The following is a 16,786-nucleotide window of genomic DNA, read 5'->3' as shown; positions in this document are numbered from 1 at the left end:
AGATACTTCCTAAAGCAGCAGAGAGTATGGGAAAGTATCACAGTATCACCAAGGCTGGAAGAGACCTCAGATCATCAAGTCCAACCCTTTACCACAGAGCTCAAGGCTAGACCATGGCACCAAGTGCCACGTCCAATCCTGCCTTGAACAGCTCCAGGGACGGCGACTCCACCACCTCCCTGGGCAGCCCACAACTGACAGTCAGGATACTAATATATATTATAAAGGACTCAGGGATTAAAAATTGTCTGTGTGTATATATATATACACACACATACACTATATATACATATAGTAGTAAATATTTATTTATATAGTAGTAAATATTGGTGTATATATAGCAGTAAATATTGGTATATATAGTAGTAAATATTTATTTATATAGTAGTAAATATTGGTGTATATGTAGTAAATAATGGTGTATATGGAGTAGTAAATATTGGTATATATAGTAGTAAATATTGGTGTATATATAATAGTAAATATTGGTGTATATAGTAGTAAATATTGGTGTGTATATAGAGTAGTAAATATTGGTATATAGAGTAGTAAATATTGGTATATATAGTAGTAAATATTGGTGTATATATAGTAGTAAATATTGGTGTATATAGAGTAGTAAATATTGGTGTATATAGTAGTAAATATTGGTGTGTATATAGAGTAGTAAATATTGGTATATATAGTAGTAAATATTGGTGTATATAGAGTAGTAAATATTGGTATATATAGTAGTAAATATTGGTGTGCATATATAGTAGTAAATATTGGTTTATATAGTAGTAAACATTGGTGTATATATAGTAGTAAATACTGGCTTATATAGTAGTAAATATTGGGTTTCTTGCATGTATCTTTTGTGAGAAGTTCCTCCTCTATTTGCAGCCACCTTAATGCAGCTTTGCATTTGGCCACCAGAGTGTCTCCTGTCAGTTTTGTCAGGTTGCAAGTGCCTTGACTTGCAAAAAACTTGATGTTTCACCATCCTCAGCTACCCAAATGTTCTCATCCAGGTTCAGTAGTCCCTTCGTAGAGCGTCATGGTAAAACAGCTTCATGCTGAAAGGATTGTACATCAATTCCTTACAGCAATTTGTGAAGTAATTCTGATAGCATTGCAGTGTTTTTAAGTAGTTAACCTTACTTTCTGCTTTTTTGAAGGATCCACCAATGGCAGTGACCCTTGGACTGCGAATGGAAGAAATGATTTTTAATCTTGCTGACACACATTTGTTTTTTAATGATTTAGAGGTAAGAATCAACATAATCTTTGCTACTCCTGGGATTTTAACATAGTGAGTTTGCTGTGTATTAGTGTTTGCTCTGTGTGACATTTTCTGCCTATGTAGACTTTGGGTTTGTCATACTCTAATCAGAGAGGGTGAGACTACCTTTTTTGAGCATAGTTTGTCATGCTCTAATCAGAGGGTGAGACTACCATGACCATCTTTTCAGTTTCCATGGATTTAGAGCACATCTGCCTCCCATTCTTTCTCTTGAAATGCTCAACGTTTGCTTTCAGTGGATGCCATCATCTGGCCACAAAAGACAACCTTCTTTTCTTCACATACCTGAGCATCCTTATGGCCACAAGCCCTCTTTTTGGGCTCAAAGGTAGAATATTTTTCACTTACCTCAAGGACTGCAGTATCAGAGAGCTGGGACTATTATACTTGTACTCATCAGTGATGTCTCTTCCCAGAGTAACAAGGCAACCACATGTTTTGTCACAAAGTGTGCACTTTAGCATCTGCTCAGAAAATGAAGAGACCTCTTCCTAGGGAGGAACTACTGTGGGCTACTCACCTGTCAGAAGTACACAACAGATGGACTGCCCGAGGGACAGCAGGCTGGGAAGCATGCTCAACAGCTGGGCTTCACAGACTTCATTTCACTCTGGGAGTTCAAATCTGTCAATGTGGAAAGCAATACCACTTGTGTCAAGAGGCAGAGGGAGAAGGACAGCTTTCACATTAAACTGTGGGCTTTTCAGACCTTACCCTGGTCTAAATCACTTGTTCTCTTACTTGCAGTGGAACCAAAAGTTTCCACCTGGACAGGTATTTTGCCACTAATGGCAGTTGGAAGACTGGGGCTTAATTTAAAATGCCAGAGAGAAGTCTCTGGTAAGTGACCAGGAAAAAAATGAGGATAAGTGAGATTTTTACATGCACCAGGGCATTGATTTTTTTTCCTGTGCACACTTCTTATGTTGCTTCCTCTACTGTAGGCAATAAGAAAAGCAGAAGGTGCCAGGCTGTGATTGTCTTTGTCATCCCTTGCAGACCTCGTTTTAGTCTTAGCTCTTTTTAAATCAAGAAACCAGGATCTTCATCTCCTTCTATCTGAGCTGCATTTCTTCCCAGCAGCAGAAATCTAAGGGAGTCAAGCCATGGATATATCTTCAGCAGTCAGTGTTTCATTGCAATCAAAGTGACTTGACAACACAAGTGCATTGGCTGAATTTTCTCCTTCTTGTGCCCTGTGCTGGAAGCAGATTCCAAAGCATTGCTTAAATGTCTTGTTAGAAGACCTTTGCCCCTGCATGTTTAAAGTTCATGTGACACCCAATGAACTTTAAGCCACTCAGTAACATATGTCCAGAGACCTACAGGCTTATACTGAATTCAGGTGAAAGTGTTCAGCAAAATGGAGCCTTGCCCTCTTTCCATACCTTCCTTTGTAGATGTGAGGTTAAGCAGTCACAGGTAGATTATCACATTTTTTATGTTCTTCATGGGGTGTTTTTAATATCCTGTCCAAAAATTCACACCCTTGCTCATTCCAGAGCCTGAATAGACTCCACAGAGGTGTTTTCTGTTTAAGATAAATCCAGAAATACTCCTTGAGGACTGTCTTGGAGACTCTCATAACTCAATCAGTTTGATTTGATTACAGCCAATTTCTGTATGCAGTCAAGCATTTTCTAGCCCAGAATTCATCTTCATTTCAAACCCGATGCTCTTATAAGTGGCAATTAACCTCATGGCTCCAGACATGACAACCATAGTGTACTAATGAATTTGTATTCCAGTAACATTGAATCCATTCACTACATCCTCTAGGCTCTCTTTTCTTCCCCCCACCTTGATTGCAAACACTGCATACCAGTGCCTAGTAATAATAAGCAAATTATTGAAAGTTATCACATGGAAAAATAAAGTTTTCCTTCCTCTATGCAAATCTGCCTCACTACAGTGACTGCTGATGCAGAAATTCCAATCTGATGAGACATTTCCCAGTGACCCAGTAACCCATGTTCTAATCAGCCAAGTTGCACTTTTATTTCTGCCTAGGCTGTTCTCCAACTATTTCATTCTCAGTGTATAAATTTTAGTTAGCCTGAGAAAAATATCACTTGGGAGGGCAGTTGGTGTTTTGCCATGAAAAGAGGATGCTAGTGCTCTAGAAAATTCATGTGCCTAAACAATACTTAGAGATGGGACTCAGTTCTGTAATAACAACTTGGCTAATCTTCTCGACTAGGTAAGGAATAAAACCAAGATTAATTTTTCCCTTTCTCATTATTCATTTTAAGATAGCTTTACGAAATACTGGTGGGGCATCTGTGAATGCACAAAACCCAACCAGTTTCTGCAAATTGCAAGTAGGAATTTGGATGTTAATCTTCCAATTCTGTTATCCTCTTCCACTCTCAGGGTGGTGATGAAGAGTATTTGTTTCAGAGAATCACAGAAGGTTAGGGGTTGGAAGTGACCTCAAAAGATCATCCAGTCCAACCCCCCTGCCAGAGCAGGATCACCTAGAGCAGATCATACAGGAAAGCATCCAGGCAGCTCTTGAATATCTCCAGAGAGGGAGATTCCACAATGCCCTTGGGCAGCCTGTTCCACTGGTCTGTCACCCTCACAGTGAAAACATTTTACCTTGTGTTTCCACAGAACTTCCTACACCTCAGCTTCCACCCATTGCCCCTTGTCCTATCATTGGGCATCACTCAGCAGAGCCTGGCTCCATCCTCTTGGCACTCACCTTTACACATTTATAAACATTCATGAGGTCACCCCTCAAGCTTCTCCTCTCCAAGCAGCAGAACCTCAGCTCCCTCAGGCTCTCCTCAGAAGGAAGATGTTCCACTCCCTTTATCATTTCCCTGGCTCTATGCTGGACTCTTTCAAGCAGTTTCTTGAGGTCTTTCTTGAACTGAGAGGTCCAGAACTGGACTTAAGGGCTGGGTGCTAGGTTGGACTGGATGATCTTGAAGGTCTCTTCCAACCTGATAACATTCCAGATGTGGCCTCACCAGGGTAGAATTTTGTTTCTATTTGTACAATAATCCTACCATCTTTTAAATAAGGTTTGTTTGTTCCTTAGTTGAAATAGAAATGGGAAATAGAAATTAGGATTTAGATGAGTCTCAGAATTCAGGAGCCAGGGCAAACAAATTTTAACAGAGCCTGAATATATACATGAAATGGCTGTTCTGTGTTGCCTGTGAAATGGTGTTGAATATCCTCTCAGCAATAACAGTTTCATGTGGTGAGTCAATGTTTTTACTGGATAATCAAATTATTGTCTCTTCCAGGAGAGAAAATTTTATGGATGATTTGTTGATTCTCTAGTCTCAGGTTTTCAGGCCCAAAAAATTACTACCAAAAATTGACTGCATGCAGATGAAATTGAAGTCAGCATTGCTGCAAGCTAAAGCCAGTGTTGTACATAGGTTACTTTCCTGCACTCTCAATAGTTAATATAGTTTATCTTTCTTAATTTTGACCTTGCACTGACAATCAGATTCTGGGATTTGAGTGTAGCCAGTACTACAGCTGATACTAAAAGTATATTAACATTTAAAGTAATAGAGAGCTTGATTCCCTTCTTTCCTCCCTGCAACTGTTTGTATCTTGCATGAAGAAGCTCAGGTGTGGTGTTGTACCACTGGTTTTCTGTTCCTTCTGGGAAAAGTAGAGAGCTGTCTCAAGCCTGCTCAAACTATCTGCTTTTTCTCTTTTTCTTTTCTTTTCTGAAGTGTTTTTTCACACCACATAACTGAATTCATGTAAAGAGTTTAGTTGAAGAAGGTTAATAAACAAGAAAACAATGCAAAGCAAAGCACAGAGTGGTGGACATGTAATTATGGTGTGTGTTGCCAGTAGATGGACATGAGCCATAGGTCCAAGAGGAGAATAGGAAAGGAGAAAAGGAGGAAGCTGCTGAACACTGTTGGGTTTGGTCACAGAATCACTGAGCCTGAAAAAGACCTCAGAGATCATCAGCTCCAGCCTGTAACCTAACATCATGACATCAGCTAAACCATGCCAACAAGTGCCACATCCAGTCTTAAAGACCTCCAGGGATGGGGACTCCACCACCTCCCTGGGCAGTCCATTTCAGTGCCTAACATTAGGATGACTTCCCTGGTCCTGCTGGCCACACTATTCTGATGCAGGCCAAGATGCCATTAGGATGACCTCCCTGGTCCTGCTGGCCACACTATTCTGATACAAGCCAAGATGCCATTGCCTTCTGTGCCACTTGGGCTCACTGCTGGCTCATGTTCAGCTGGCTGTCAGCCAGAACAACCAGGTCCCTCTCTGTCAGGCTGCCCTCCAGCCACTCATCCCCTAGTCTGTAGCGCTGCATGGAGTTACTGTGGCCAAAGTTTAGGACCCTGCACTTCGTCCTCTTGAATCCCCTGCCATTGCCCCTGCCTTCTAAACTAAGTAAGGTCCTTTCAGGGCCAAGGAGCAAGTAATCAGAAAGCTGTGTATTGCAGTTATCTCCTGTTCCTGGGGTCAATGGGCAAACTGAGATACAATCAAAGTAAACAGCTAAGCCTTTGCCACCCACTCATATTTAATAATGAAATTAACAACAGTCCAGTTCTGGGCCACTCAGTTCAGGAAGAACCTCAGGGAACTCCTTGAAAGAGTTCAGTGTAGAGCCATAAAAATGATTAAGGGAATGGATCATCTTCCTTGTGAGGAGAGAATGAGGGAGCTGGGGCTCTGCTGCTTGGAGAGGAGGAGACTGAGAGGTGACCTCATCAATGGTTATAAATATGTAAAGAGTGAGTGTCAAGAGCATGGGGCCAGGCTCTGCTGGGTGCTGCCCAATGACAGGATAACAGGCAATGGGTGGAAGCTGAGGCATAGGAAACATGAGGAAAGATGGTTTTGGTGTGAGGGTGACAGAACAGTGGAACAGACTGCCCAGGGCAATTGTGGAATATTCCTCTCTGGGGATATTCAAGAGCTGCCTGGATGCTTTCCTGTGTGATCTGCTCTAGGTGATCCTGCTCTGGCAGGGGTGTTGGCCTGGATGACCTTTCGAGGTCCCTTTCAGCCCCTAACATTCTGTAATTAGAATGCTAAAGAGACCATAGAAGAGACTTGAAATCGTTTGGGCTATTTTTTTTTCCCAATTAGAACAATTTTAATCTAGAAGCACAGGAAAATGATACATTGCCTTGTTAAAGATCTGCTTGAGCCAGTAATTGACACAGTGTAGAAGCTGAGTTGTATTGTTTTACAGCAAGGGTAGGACTCTGTAGGTGTACAGACAGTGCCACCTTGCGGTGCAGTTAGTGACCTGCACCGCTCCTGCCTTCATTTGTACTGCGGTGAGCACACACTCATGAGACAATTCATCATGTGGCCTTTTCTTCAACAGGAGTGTGATCAAGTTCACATAGATGATGTTTCTTCTGATGATAATGGACAAGACCTAAGGTAAGCTACAGTATTTGTTTCTCTTTTTTTTTTTCTCTTTTTTTCTTTTTCTTGAAAGATTAAATAAATTGAGCATTTACAGGAATACATTGTATTTATTTTTACTGTATTTTGGGTGTTTGCAGTACCTACAGTTTTGCAACTGATGGCTTCCATGCAGCTGCAAGTAGTGCAAACCTTTGTCTGCCAACAGGTGTAAGAGGAGGGGTTGACTGGATGAGGAAGCTGGCTTTCCGTTACAGAAGAGTAAAAGAGTTGTATAATACTTACAAGAACAACATAGGAGGTGAGTTTGTCACAAGCAATTTAGAATACTGATCAGGTTAAACTGTGTGGCAATGGACTGGTTACAAGGGAATGTGCCTTGGAAGCTGGAGTGAACAGCAAGTGGTGTGACTGGAGCATGGGTTATTGAAACACACTGACTGTAATAGCAGCAGAACCAGATATGGGCAAACCAGGCAAGTTTTCCCTTAGCTTCCACAGAACTAATTGTTCTCCTGCAGACCCAGCTTGGTCATACTCACCTGACTTGATTTGTTGAGCTACCTATTCCACCTCAAATTTGCTGTGATTCTAGGAAAGAAGTTGTATGGTTTCCACATCACAAATGAGTTGTGGGTGGCATCTCCCTAATCTGATTGATAACAACATACCCCCTGCTAAACTCTCTGCTGGCTGTCTGCTAGTCTGTTTTCACCAGAGGACACGAGAAAACTCTAGCAGTGCTATGCCACTAGCCACTTTTTGACCCTGTAGCTTACAGAGTTAATTGTGTTAGAAAGAAATCTGAGAGCTTTCCTGTTAATGTTTTCATTCATGGACTCAGTTGTGTCCGTGCCAGCAGGCTTGTAGGAAATCAAGCAGCAGAACTGAAAGAATCTGCTCTGGAGAGTCCTGTGTGACCTGTAGAGACAGACAGCCTTCTTCTGAGGAGGGGAATGTGTGAACTGATTCCCTCAAGAAGAGACTTGAGGGAATACTTAATAGTTTTCAAGCATTGCTATAGCCACAGTTCAGAATAAGACGAGACTGACCCAACTGGAAAGGAGTCCAGATGAACCCTCAACAATTGTGCAGGGTATCTTCAACTCATCTGAAATATATTTCAGAGGATCCTGAAACTCAGAGTGAAGCTTACCCTCCACAAAACCATGATGTTCTTTTAGCACTTCCTGCAGTCTCACAGAAATAGGAAACAGTGCAACTAATATGTAAATCTCAAATACATATTTTTTTTCCCCCTTTTTTTTCCTGTTTCAGTGTCTTACTTGCTGCAGGAAGAAGCAATAGGACCAAATAGTAGATGGTTGGCTTTCAATTGCTCTGCCTTGCCCTTCATTGGTGTTAGGAGTAGGGTTTTTGTCAATTTATAATACCTGAAACATTATCATCCAAAAGTTTACTGGGTTTCCTTTGTCTCCTGATACCTCTGAGTTTCTAAAACTGCTGCATTTCATAAAACTTCTAATGCTAGTAGGAGCTTAAGTCCAAGAGGAGACACACTAAGAGGATCACTGCAAAGGCAGAGCACAGATATGTGGTGCACTGCAATGAGGTTTTTATTCTCTCCTGCAAATCCTGCTTCTGAAATACATTCCATCCTTGGCACAATGAAACAGTTGTTCATTCATCCTCTACTTCTTAGCTTTTTTTAATACTCTTTTTATCACACTTGTGTCTTTCTGTTTCCAAATTGCTGCTAGAAGGCAGCAGAAGGCTAGATATTTTTTAGGTTGCTTCATTTCAGATCTTTGAGGACAGTCATCACCACTTCTCGGGAACGCAGGGTGTGAAAGAGAGAAGGGGGTTACTAAAAGCCACAAAGCCTGCTTCCCTGCCTTTCCAGGACCAAATCTAAATTCAAAACAACTTGATTCCAAAGAACATGTGTCTCAACATTCAATAGACTCTGGGTATTTAAAAAAATCTGACAATTTATACCCAAAAGGAATTAAGGGACCAGCTGAGATATGAGAACATTAGCTGTACATTAGCTGTACAGCTGTTGTGGGGCTGTAAAAGGTGCTCTGGTTACTGAGTACAACAGGACATGAAGAGCAAGCCATCAGCAGACAAATGTGTTTCCATATGTGTAATCCAGGGTTCACCTATGTACAGAGTTAGAAGCAGGGCAGCATTAAACTAGCACAGGAGCTGCAAAGGCAGGTTTGTTCTCAAGTGTCTTCTGTGTCTTTGCATATGATCCCAGTGGCGTGGATCTTCTTGTCCCTGCTTCTGATTATTAGAGAGTAAGATGTATGTGAGGAGTTGGTTTAAAAAAGAGTCTACTTCTGAAAGATGCACTTTGAAATATAGTTAACTATCAGAATAGAAAAAGATTGAGGAAATAAACCAACAGCCTCAGGCTACTGCTTCTTACCTTCAATACTCAAAGACATTCCTTGATACAGTGAAGTACAGATAAAGAGTGAAGACAATGGATTTTCCCTTTGACCTTTGGGTTCTAGTGAGATTTCAAATGCAACAGTGACCATAAAATCTACACCATTCCAGCTAATACAGAATTTAATTTCCTTTTGTTTTCTGTTCTTGCTTTGTGACATGAAAAGGACTCCTGGGTCCCGCTAAAAGAGATGCATGGTTGCAATTAAGAGCAGAGATTGAAGCTCTAACGGACTCCTGGCTAACAAATGCACTTAAGTCACTATCAATTATCAGCACAAGGTATGTATTTGACTCTACTATAAAGAAGTTTCTAGTTTTAGACTTGCAAGGGCTATTGTTTTGACATTTTAAGATACAATAAATGGGTGCCTTTAAGGATCACAACAGGTCTAATACAGCTTCCAAGTAGGACATAGGAAAAGATTCCATGCAAAGTGGTTTAATTTACAGTTATTCAATTTTCAGTGATTCCAACATTTAATAAAGATAGTATGAAGCATCCTCTAAGATGTGATAAATGTCTCTGCATACACCGAAAGGGTACTGCAGAAATTCTAACCCAGCCTTTAATTTTTTTATCTTCTGGGCAGCATCCTCTGAACTCCATGTCCCTCTATTCTGTCCTTCAATGTTTGTGCCTATTCACAGTATTGCCTAAATAAAGATACACAAAAGCATTTTCATAGAATCATAGAATCAGTCAGGGTTGGAAGGGACCAGAAGGATCATCTATTTCCAACCTCTCTGCCATCAGCAGGGACACCTTACCCTACCCTAGATCAGGCTGGCCAGAGCCTCATCCAGCCTGACCTTAAACACCTCCAGGGATGGGGCCTCAACCACCACTTTTCCTTTTATCTTTCCAGACAAATCAACATTCTTAAGTATATATTTAAGTGTTAGGAAGACCAAAAATCTGATTTAACTTTAAAGTCTCAGTTTCTAGTAAGGAGACATATCAAATGCTTTGTACCTTTGAAATAATAAAACTCTGGATGCTGCTGCTGCTTAATCAGCCATGCAATAAAATGCTTTGTTCCTTGGAAATAATAAAACTGCAAACACTGCTGCCATGCAATATGTATATTATCAGAAATCCAAGGGAAAATTTGGGTTTAAACCATAAAGAAAAGGAACAAAGTGAAGCCATCTTGGCTTCTGAACATGTCTGGGTAAAGACTCAGCATCAAATGGAAAGAACAAACTTGGAAAGGTGAAAAACTGACGGGAAACATAACAACTTTTGTAGTATGTTTAACTCTTGATTGTTTATTTAACAGTGTCTTTAACACTTCAAGAGGTAAAAAGAAAGGGGGAAATGTGTGTAATCTATTGTGTTTAACTCTTCATTTCTGTCTGAGTTGGTAGTTTTCAAGACATTTGTTAATGAAGTGTCCCAGTTTAGAGCCAGCTGAGCTTTGGTGGATGAGTCTGGAAAAAGTAACAGTTTCTCAGGACTCTTAAATAGAATCATACAATCAACCAGATTGGAAGAGACCAGCCTATCACCCAGCCCTATCCAATCAACTAGGCATGGCACTAAAAATAGTTGCCTTTTGTCTTGTCTTTAAAAAACTGTGCAGCTATAAAACTTCAGAAGCTGTCTATGAGACTGCTAACATCACCTGTGTGTTAGTTGTAGGAAATTGAGTTACAATTAGGCAGAAATAGCAGCCTAAAGTCTTGCTTGGAGTCTGTGAAAGAACCAGGAGAAAAAATCACACTTCTTTGCCCTTAGATGCATCTTCACATTTTAGCCTGGCTCTCAAGTTTGTTGTTCAACTGCTAGCACAACTTCTCTATTCAAGTTTTTATCCTCACCATTTGATGCTTGCTTAGCGTTATCATTATTCCTAACTCACCCTTTCTTACTCTTGGAACATGAATAAGGTGATGTTGTTGTGCAGAAATGTCTATTGGCTGGTTATTTCTCCTCAAGAGAGGAAGAACAAATGATGCTTTCACTTCTCCTTACACTTTTATTTGTCTGGTGGCTACTAGCAAGTCACTGTTAACATGAAAATGATGCTTTCAAAGCATTGCAGTGCCAATTTTGGGAGCTAGTCAATGATCTGAAATGTCTGTATTTCAGCAAACCTACCTTCAAGGACCTGGTTTTTCTATAGAAGTGTGGAATATTTTCTGCAGATCAGCCCTGCCTATGTTTTAAAGGATTTTGCCAAAAGTTTAATGTGCTTAATGTTTCTGGAAGTGATGGTGCTGAGCAGCATTGCTGTGTGAGTGAAGTAGATGCTGAGGAATCCTGAATATGCTTTCCACAGCTTGTTCACCTCCTCAGCGTTTAGGGAATGATTTTAAGCTATTTAAACTTTTAACTGTTTCTCTCCTTTTAGGAATAATTGTGTAAATGTGTTGGTAACAACAACCCAGCTTATCCCAGCACTTGCAAAAGTTCTGCTATACAGCTTAGGAGGAGCTTTTCCTATCGAAAATATTTACAGTGCAACAAAAATAGGTAAGAAAATTAATTCCTTCATCCATTCCAACAGCACTGCATTAGCAATAGGTTTGTTTTTTTGCCAGTAATGGATTAATTCCAAGCCACTTCCTGACACTTAGTGTTAAAAGATTTAGGCATTGCCTGTGTTTAGAAGTGTTTGTCAATAAATTTGGAATTCAGCTGATTTTCAGTGTTGCCTGAAGGGATAAAGGTCTCCACACTGATTAAAAGCATCAGAAAGTCCTACACATGGTGCAGAAAACATAAAACGTGTGGGAAAGAATGAAGAAAAGTGGTTTGTGGAATCAAGTCTAAGCAGAACATCTGTTAAAATAGCCTCTGCTCTGACCTTCAGCACTGTGCAAGCTAAGCCACCACTTGACAAACTCTTTGTGCAAGCAGAGCACACCAATGATGGGAGTGATGACTGCTACCAACAGAACCTGTGCCGATGGATGCTGCAGGCCACTTGCCTGTGCTGTTGATAACTCTCTGTCTCCTGTGTGTTACAGTTCATGGGTTTTGGAAATAGCATCCAACATTTCCTTGTAAAGCAAAGGCAACCCATTACCATTCCTGTGAAATGATGCAGCCTACAGCAACTGATAATGTTGGCAGATTTCCTGATTTACCCATTAGTACTTGAGGAATGTTTCACTGCTATACCTGTGACACTTTGTATAACGTGGAACATGATGCTCCTTTTTTAGCCAAAGGCATTGTAATGGATGTCCTAAATGGTTTTCACAAGTGAAAAAGCAATGCATACTATTACAGGGTCAGGAAAAACTATTACCTCAGTCATCCTTTAATTAGCTGTAGATGTTTTCTAGACAGAAATGCCTCAAACACTTCATAAACTGAAGTCAAGGCGCCAAGCATCCCAAATACAACATGATACTGAGCAGCCTCTGGAATGAATGTTGTCTGTCACACGGCCTGTACTTGTTGGATTCAGTCACTGAGGTTGCACTCTGACCAAAGGAAGGAGCATTAATAGTGCTGACAGCACAGAAGGGGGTGGTGAAGTGAAGCACAACCCCTGGAGTCTCTGACAATTAATTCTGCACCAGGAATTCCTTCTGGGAACAGAATGGTCACTGGCAGGAGCACAGCAAACTCTGCTGGGTACAAGACTTCTCTCTCCTTTTCATCTCAATGATCTCTGCATTGTGATGAGCAGAGAACTGTAACTGCAGCTATTGCTTGCACACATTGAAATCTGGTTCTCACAATGCTTTCCCTAGTTGTAAGCCCGTTTTGAAGAGCCAGCTGAGAAAAAAACAAGAGAAAAGCAGTGAGACTCAGAGACCTAGAAATCAGGAGCTTGTGGCATAAGAGTCCAGGGAGTCATAATAGCAACCTTCCAGCACAAGAAGGCTGGAGAGGGACTGTTTGCAAAGGTCTGTAGTGATAGGATGAAGGGCATTGGTTTTAAATTAGAAGTAGATTTAGTTTGGGTATCAGAAGGAAGTTCTTTACCATGAGGGTAATGGAACAATGAAACAGATTGTCCAAGGAGGTAGTTGAGGCCACATCCCTCAAGATATTCAAGGTCAAGCTTGACAAGGCTCTCAGCAACATGATCTAATGGAAGATGTCCCTACTTACTGCAGAGGGATTGGACAAGATGACCTTTGGAGATCCCTTCCAGCCAAAACCTTTAAACCACTCTATGATTCTACAATTTTCTTGTGGCAAGGAAAGAAATCCTCTTTTTCTGTGTTGATAGGAGGTACGACTATAGATGACAATTTCTTTGCATGTGTAGGTCACGTCAGATGAATTAATTAATGTTAATTAAATCTGGAGAGTGCCTGTAGAAACAATGAAATCATATTAGGACATTTTTAGAAACGAAATCAGAAGTGTTTGTTGTTAAAACTGAACTTGAAGTACAATGAGATCAGTAGATACCTGCTTTCACTCCTGTTTATCAATGTCACTGTTTCAGCCTGCCTGCTTCCACATTTCTCCAAAGGAGCCAAATGCATCTGTCAGGAAGCTGTGGTCTAGTTTTGTCTTGCTTGTCCATTGCTCTCTGAACAGGTTTTTTGTTGCTGCATTACTTGTTGTGGAAGAGGGAGCAATGGTTAGACTCAATGATCTTAAAGGTCTTTACCAACCAAAATGATTCTGTAATTATTGAATTAAACTTTCTGCTCTCCTTGAAAAATATTACTGCAATAATGGGGAAATATTTAACTTCAGTTATTCATTCTCTGACTTATTAGTTTTTACAGTGCTGCTAATTCTTTTATCTCAATGACTTTGCTGTGACAATTAAGAAAGAGATTTAGTTTTACCTGGAACAACTTAATGTTACTAAGGGAATGAATTGCTTCTTACTGGTTCTGGCTCTAAATCCCAAAGCCTAGGAACCTTCCAAAAGTAGTAGTAGGGCTTTACCATAACTCACTCTATAGCTTGAATAAGTAGTGCATTGTTTTTCAGGCAAAGAGAGCTGTTTTGAGCGTATAGTGTCCAGATTTGGCACTAACATAACTTATGTTGTGATTGGAGATGGCCGAGATGAGGAACATGCAGCTAATCAGGTAACTTCACTCTGAACTCTTATCTCGTTTATCTTCCAGGAAAAGAAAGTTGCTTTGAACGAATAATGCAAAGGTTTGGCAGAAAAGTAGTGTATGTTGTAATTGGGGATGGTGTAGAAGAAGAACAGGCAGCAAAAAAGGTAACCTGTCTCCTGAAATGTTGGTGTGATACTAATGCAAGCCTTTCTGTTTGCATTTCTGTCAGTGTTGCACTATGGCAGAATGACAAGTAATTCTAGTCCACAGGTGCAAGGCAACAAGAGCATGATGAGATTAAAAACTTAGAGTCAAGAATGAACCATTTGGATTCTAGCATTTGCTTCACTTTGCTTTGGAATGAAAAAGAAATTGCAACATTATTTTTAATAGAAATGAAAAGTGATTGGGAAGGGGAAAAAAAAATCAGACTAACTTCAAGCAAACTAAACGGAGGAGATATAAAGAGCTGTGCCACAGTGTTTGGGTGGTGGTTCGTTGCAGTCAGGGAGGTTTCAAGACAGGTGCTGCTAAGAAATGTGGAAAAACATAAAGAAACAAAGTTTTTGCTGAGCTGGGTAATGATCTGTAGTGAACTGGAGCAAATACAATGAACAGATATTTGCTTCAAGCAAGACATAACTGCCAGAGAAGAAAGAACGCAGCGTAGAGATTGTACACCAAATCTGTCTCTGGAGAGAACCGATTCTTTAGAAGTCCTCGGTGTTCTCAGGACAGTAATTCAAGTCTAAATTTCATCAGATAAGTTTTCCATCTCCAGAAGCAGCTCAAACTATTAATTTGCACCATAATTCCCAGCGTAACCTTGGGAGTGTGCAGACCTGAGGGGTTTTGCCTCACTGTGTCTGCGTGGGACGAGGAATGTAAATGCCATGCTAGGAGTAGCAACACTCAGTGCCCTTGGTGGTTTTGTAGTGTGAAGGGAAACAAAATGAGAGTAACCAAAATGCTCATTCCAAATGGTTCCTTAATGTAGGCACAATCCTGGTGGTGGGTCTTTTATAGTTTGTGCTAAACAAAGGTGGTTGGATTGCATATTTTCCAGTCTGGCATGCCTTTACTTGTGGTTTCTCTTTTTTTGTTCCTTAATGTTGCTTATACTGCATGGATAGAAAAAGAATTGAGAAAGATAGATGAATGTAGCACATTACAAATAGATCTGAATACAACATCAATGTGTTTGGGTATTTTTTACTGTTCTGATGAATTGCTGGAGGAGAACAGTGCATCTATCTCTCTCTTGTAGACACTGATGCTTTTTGCAACACAAATTACATGCAGATTTTTTTTTTTAAGCCAGAAATTTGTTATTTTCTTATCCAAAGAGATTTCTTTTTATCCCTCCCTGGAGGGAGAACAATATAATTCAGTTCTGTTTCAAACTGTTACATCTGAAGCCTCTTTTGATGCAAGTCGTACAGCCCTTTACATGCTCGTTGGTTACTTGGAAAAGTCTAATAAGGGGGAGCAGAAAGGGGTTTCCTCTTGATGCTCCTCCATCTGGGTTTGCATGCTAACAATAAACAAGCAGCCCTTACTAAATAATGGGTCTTGCTCCAAAGCAAACGTTAGGAAAGACTTAATTATTTTCACTGCAGTTGAACTGCTAAGCTCAGATCTATTTTGGTCTGATTTTTGTCAGTAGCTTGCTAGCAAAAATCAATCCAGAGCTGCGGTGGTGTAAAATAGCTGGTGGTAATCTGACTAGTCTGATGTGTCATATACTGCCCTGTCACACTGGTTCATCTTTCCTGACCTTTTCCCCCCCTCCCCTCTAACAAACACAGCACAACATGCCCTTCTGGAGGATATCCAGTCATTCGGACCTCTTGGCTCTCCATCAAGCACTGGAACTAGAGTATTTGTAACTGTGTTCTAAAGCTGGCAACCCTTGTATATGTATATATATATACACACATATATATATATATTTCAAGTACACTGAATTTTTATGTGTGATTCAATGCCTCTGGCTTTACACATATGAATTGTCTTAAGAAAGGAAGAAATATTTGGGATTAAAAATTCCAAGTTGGAAGAATTCAGATTGCTGAATGGAGTTAAAACATTAGTGCTACGTAAGGAAGCTCTATGGTCTTATATATATGCAACGTTTTCAAGTGAATGAGAACTGTGGAGGTTGCTGGTACACACCAAGTGAGCCCTGACAGGAGTGAACAAATGACTCAGAACTGGCAAATCACCAACATACATTTTCCAGCCGACAAGGTGGTGTTCAACAACATTCCTCAAAATGGGATCTATTCTCAGCACTGAGGTTTGAACCAGACTTTAGCCTACCTAACCCAGAAAATCTGAATTGGAATGCACTCAGACTGTATAATGACAATCCTGTCTAGACCTGTAATTTGTGTAAATTATTGGTGAAAATAATTTACTGTGACTTTATTAGCAGCTGATTTTGGAAGTGGATGCAATTTTTCTTTCTTTTGGGGAAGGGGGGTGTGGGGAGGGGGGGGGAGGTAGGGGAGGGGCAGGGTTATATAATATTGTCTCTTTTATAAGTTTGGCAAACAGAATGTGCATAATGATGTGTTGTGCCTTAAAGAAAAAGACTGTGTTTGTGTGTTCTAATGTAATTTTGGTTCAAAACTATGTAGATAAAGAAGCAAACCAACAAACAAACGAGAATCTTTGTGATAGTTTTTGACA

At 40.3% G+C, this 16,786-nt stretch overlaps 1 protein-coding gene across 17 annotated transcripts in view; it reads left to right on the top strand.

Moving 5' to 3' along the window:
* Nucleotides 1-16,564, top strand: part of EYA4 (EYA transcriptional coactivator and phosphatase 4) — a 145,300-nt gene extending 128,736 nt beyond the window's left edge. For 12 of the 17 annotated variants that reach the window (XM_064169237.1, XM_064169236.1, XM_064169232.1 and 9 more), the window contains 7 exons: nt 1,161-1,250; nt 6,633-6,691; nt 6,817-6,977; nt 9,265-9,379; nt 11,455-11,576; nt 14,156-14,256; nt 15,901-16,564. In XM_064169237.1, coding sequence (XP_064025307.1) covers nt 1,161-1,250; nt 6,633-6,691; nt 6,817-6,977; nt 9,265-9,379; nt 11,455-11,576; nt 14,156-14,256; nt 15,901-15,981 — 729 coding nt within the window. In that variant the 3' untranslated portion in view covers nt 15,982-16,564. Of the gene's footprint in view, nt 1-1,160; nt 1,251-6,632; nt 6,692-6,816; nt 6,978-9,264; nt 9,380-11,454; nt 11,577-14,015; nt 14,117-14,155; nt 14,257-15,900 lie in introns of all 17 variants that reach the window. The other 5 variants (XM_064169238.1, XM_064169233.1, XM_064169226.1 and 2 more) reach the window with 1 other exon arrangement.
* Nucleotides 16,565-16,786: the final 222 nt, after the last annotated feature.

This window comes from Pogoniulus pusillus, chromosome 31 (genome assembly GCF_015220805.1).
Source record: "Pogoniulus pusillus isolate bPogPus1 chromosome 31, bPogPus1.pri, whole genome shotgun sequence".
NCBI lineage: Eukaryota > Metazoa > Chordata > Aves > Piciformes > Lybiidae > Pogoniulus > Pogoniulus pusillus.
Note: the sequence above shows the minus strand (reverse complement) of the source record. Positions and strands in the feature narration are given on the sequence as shown.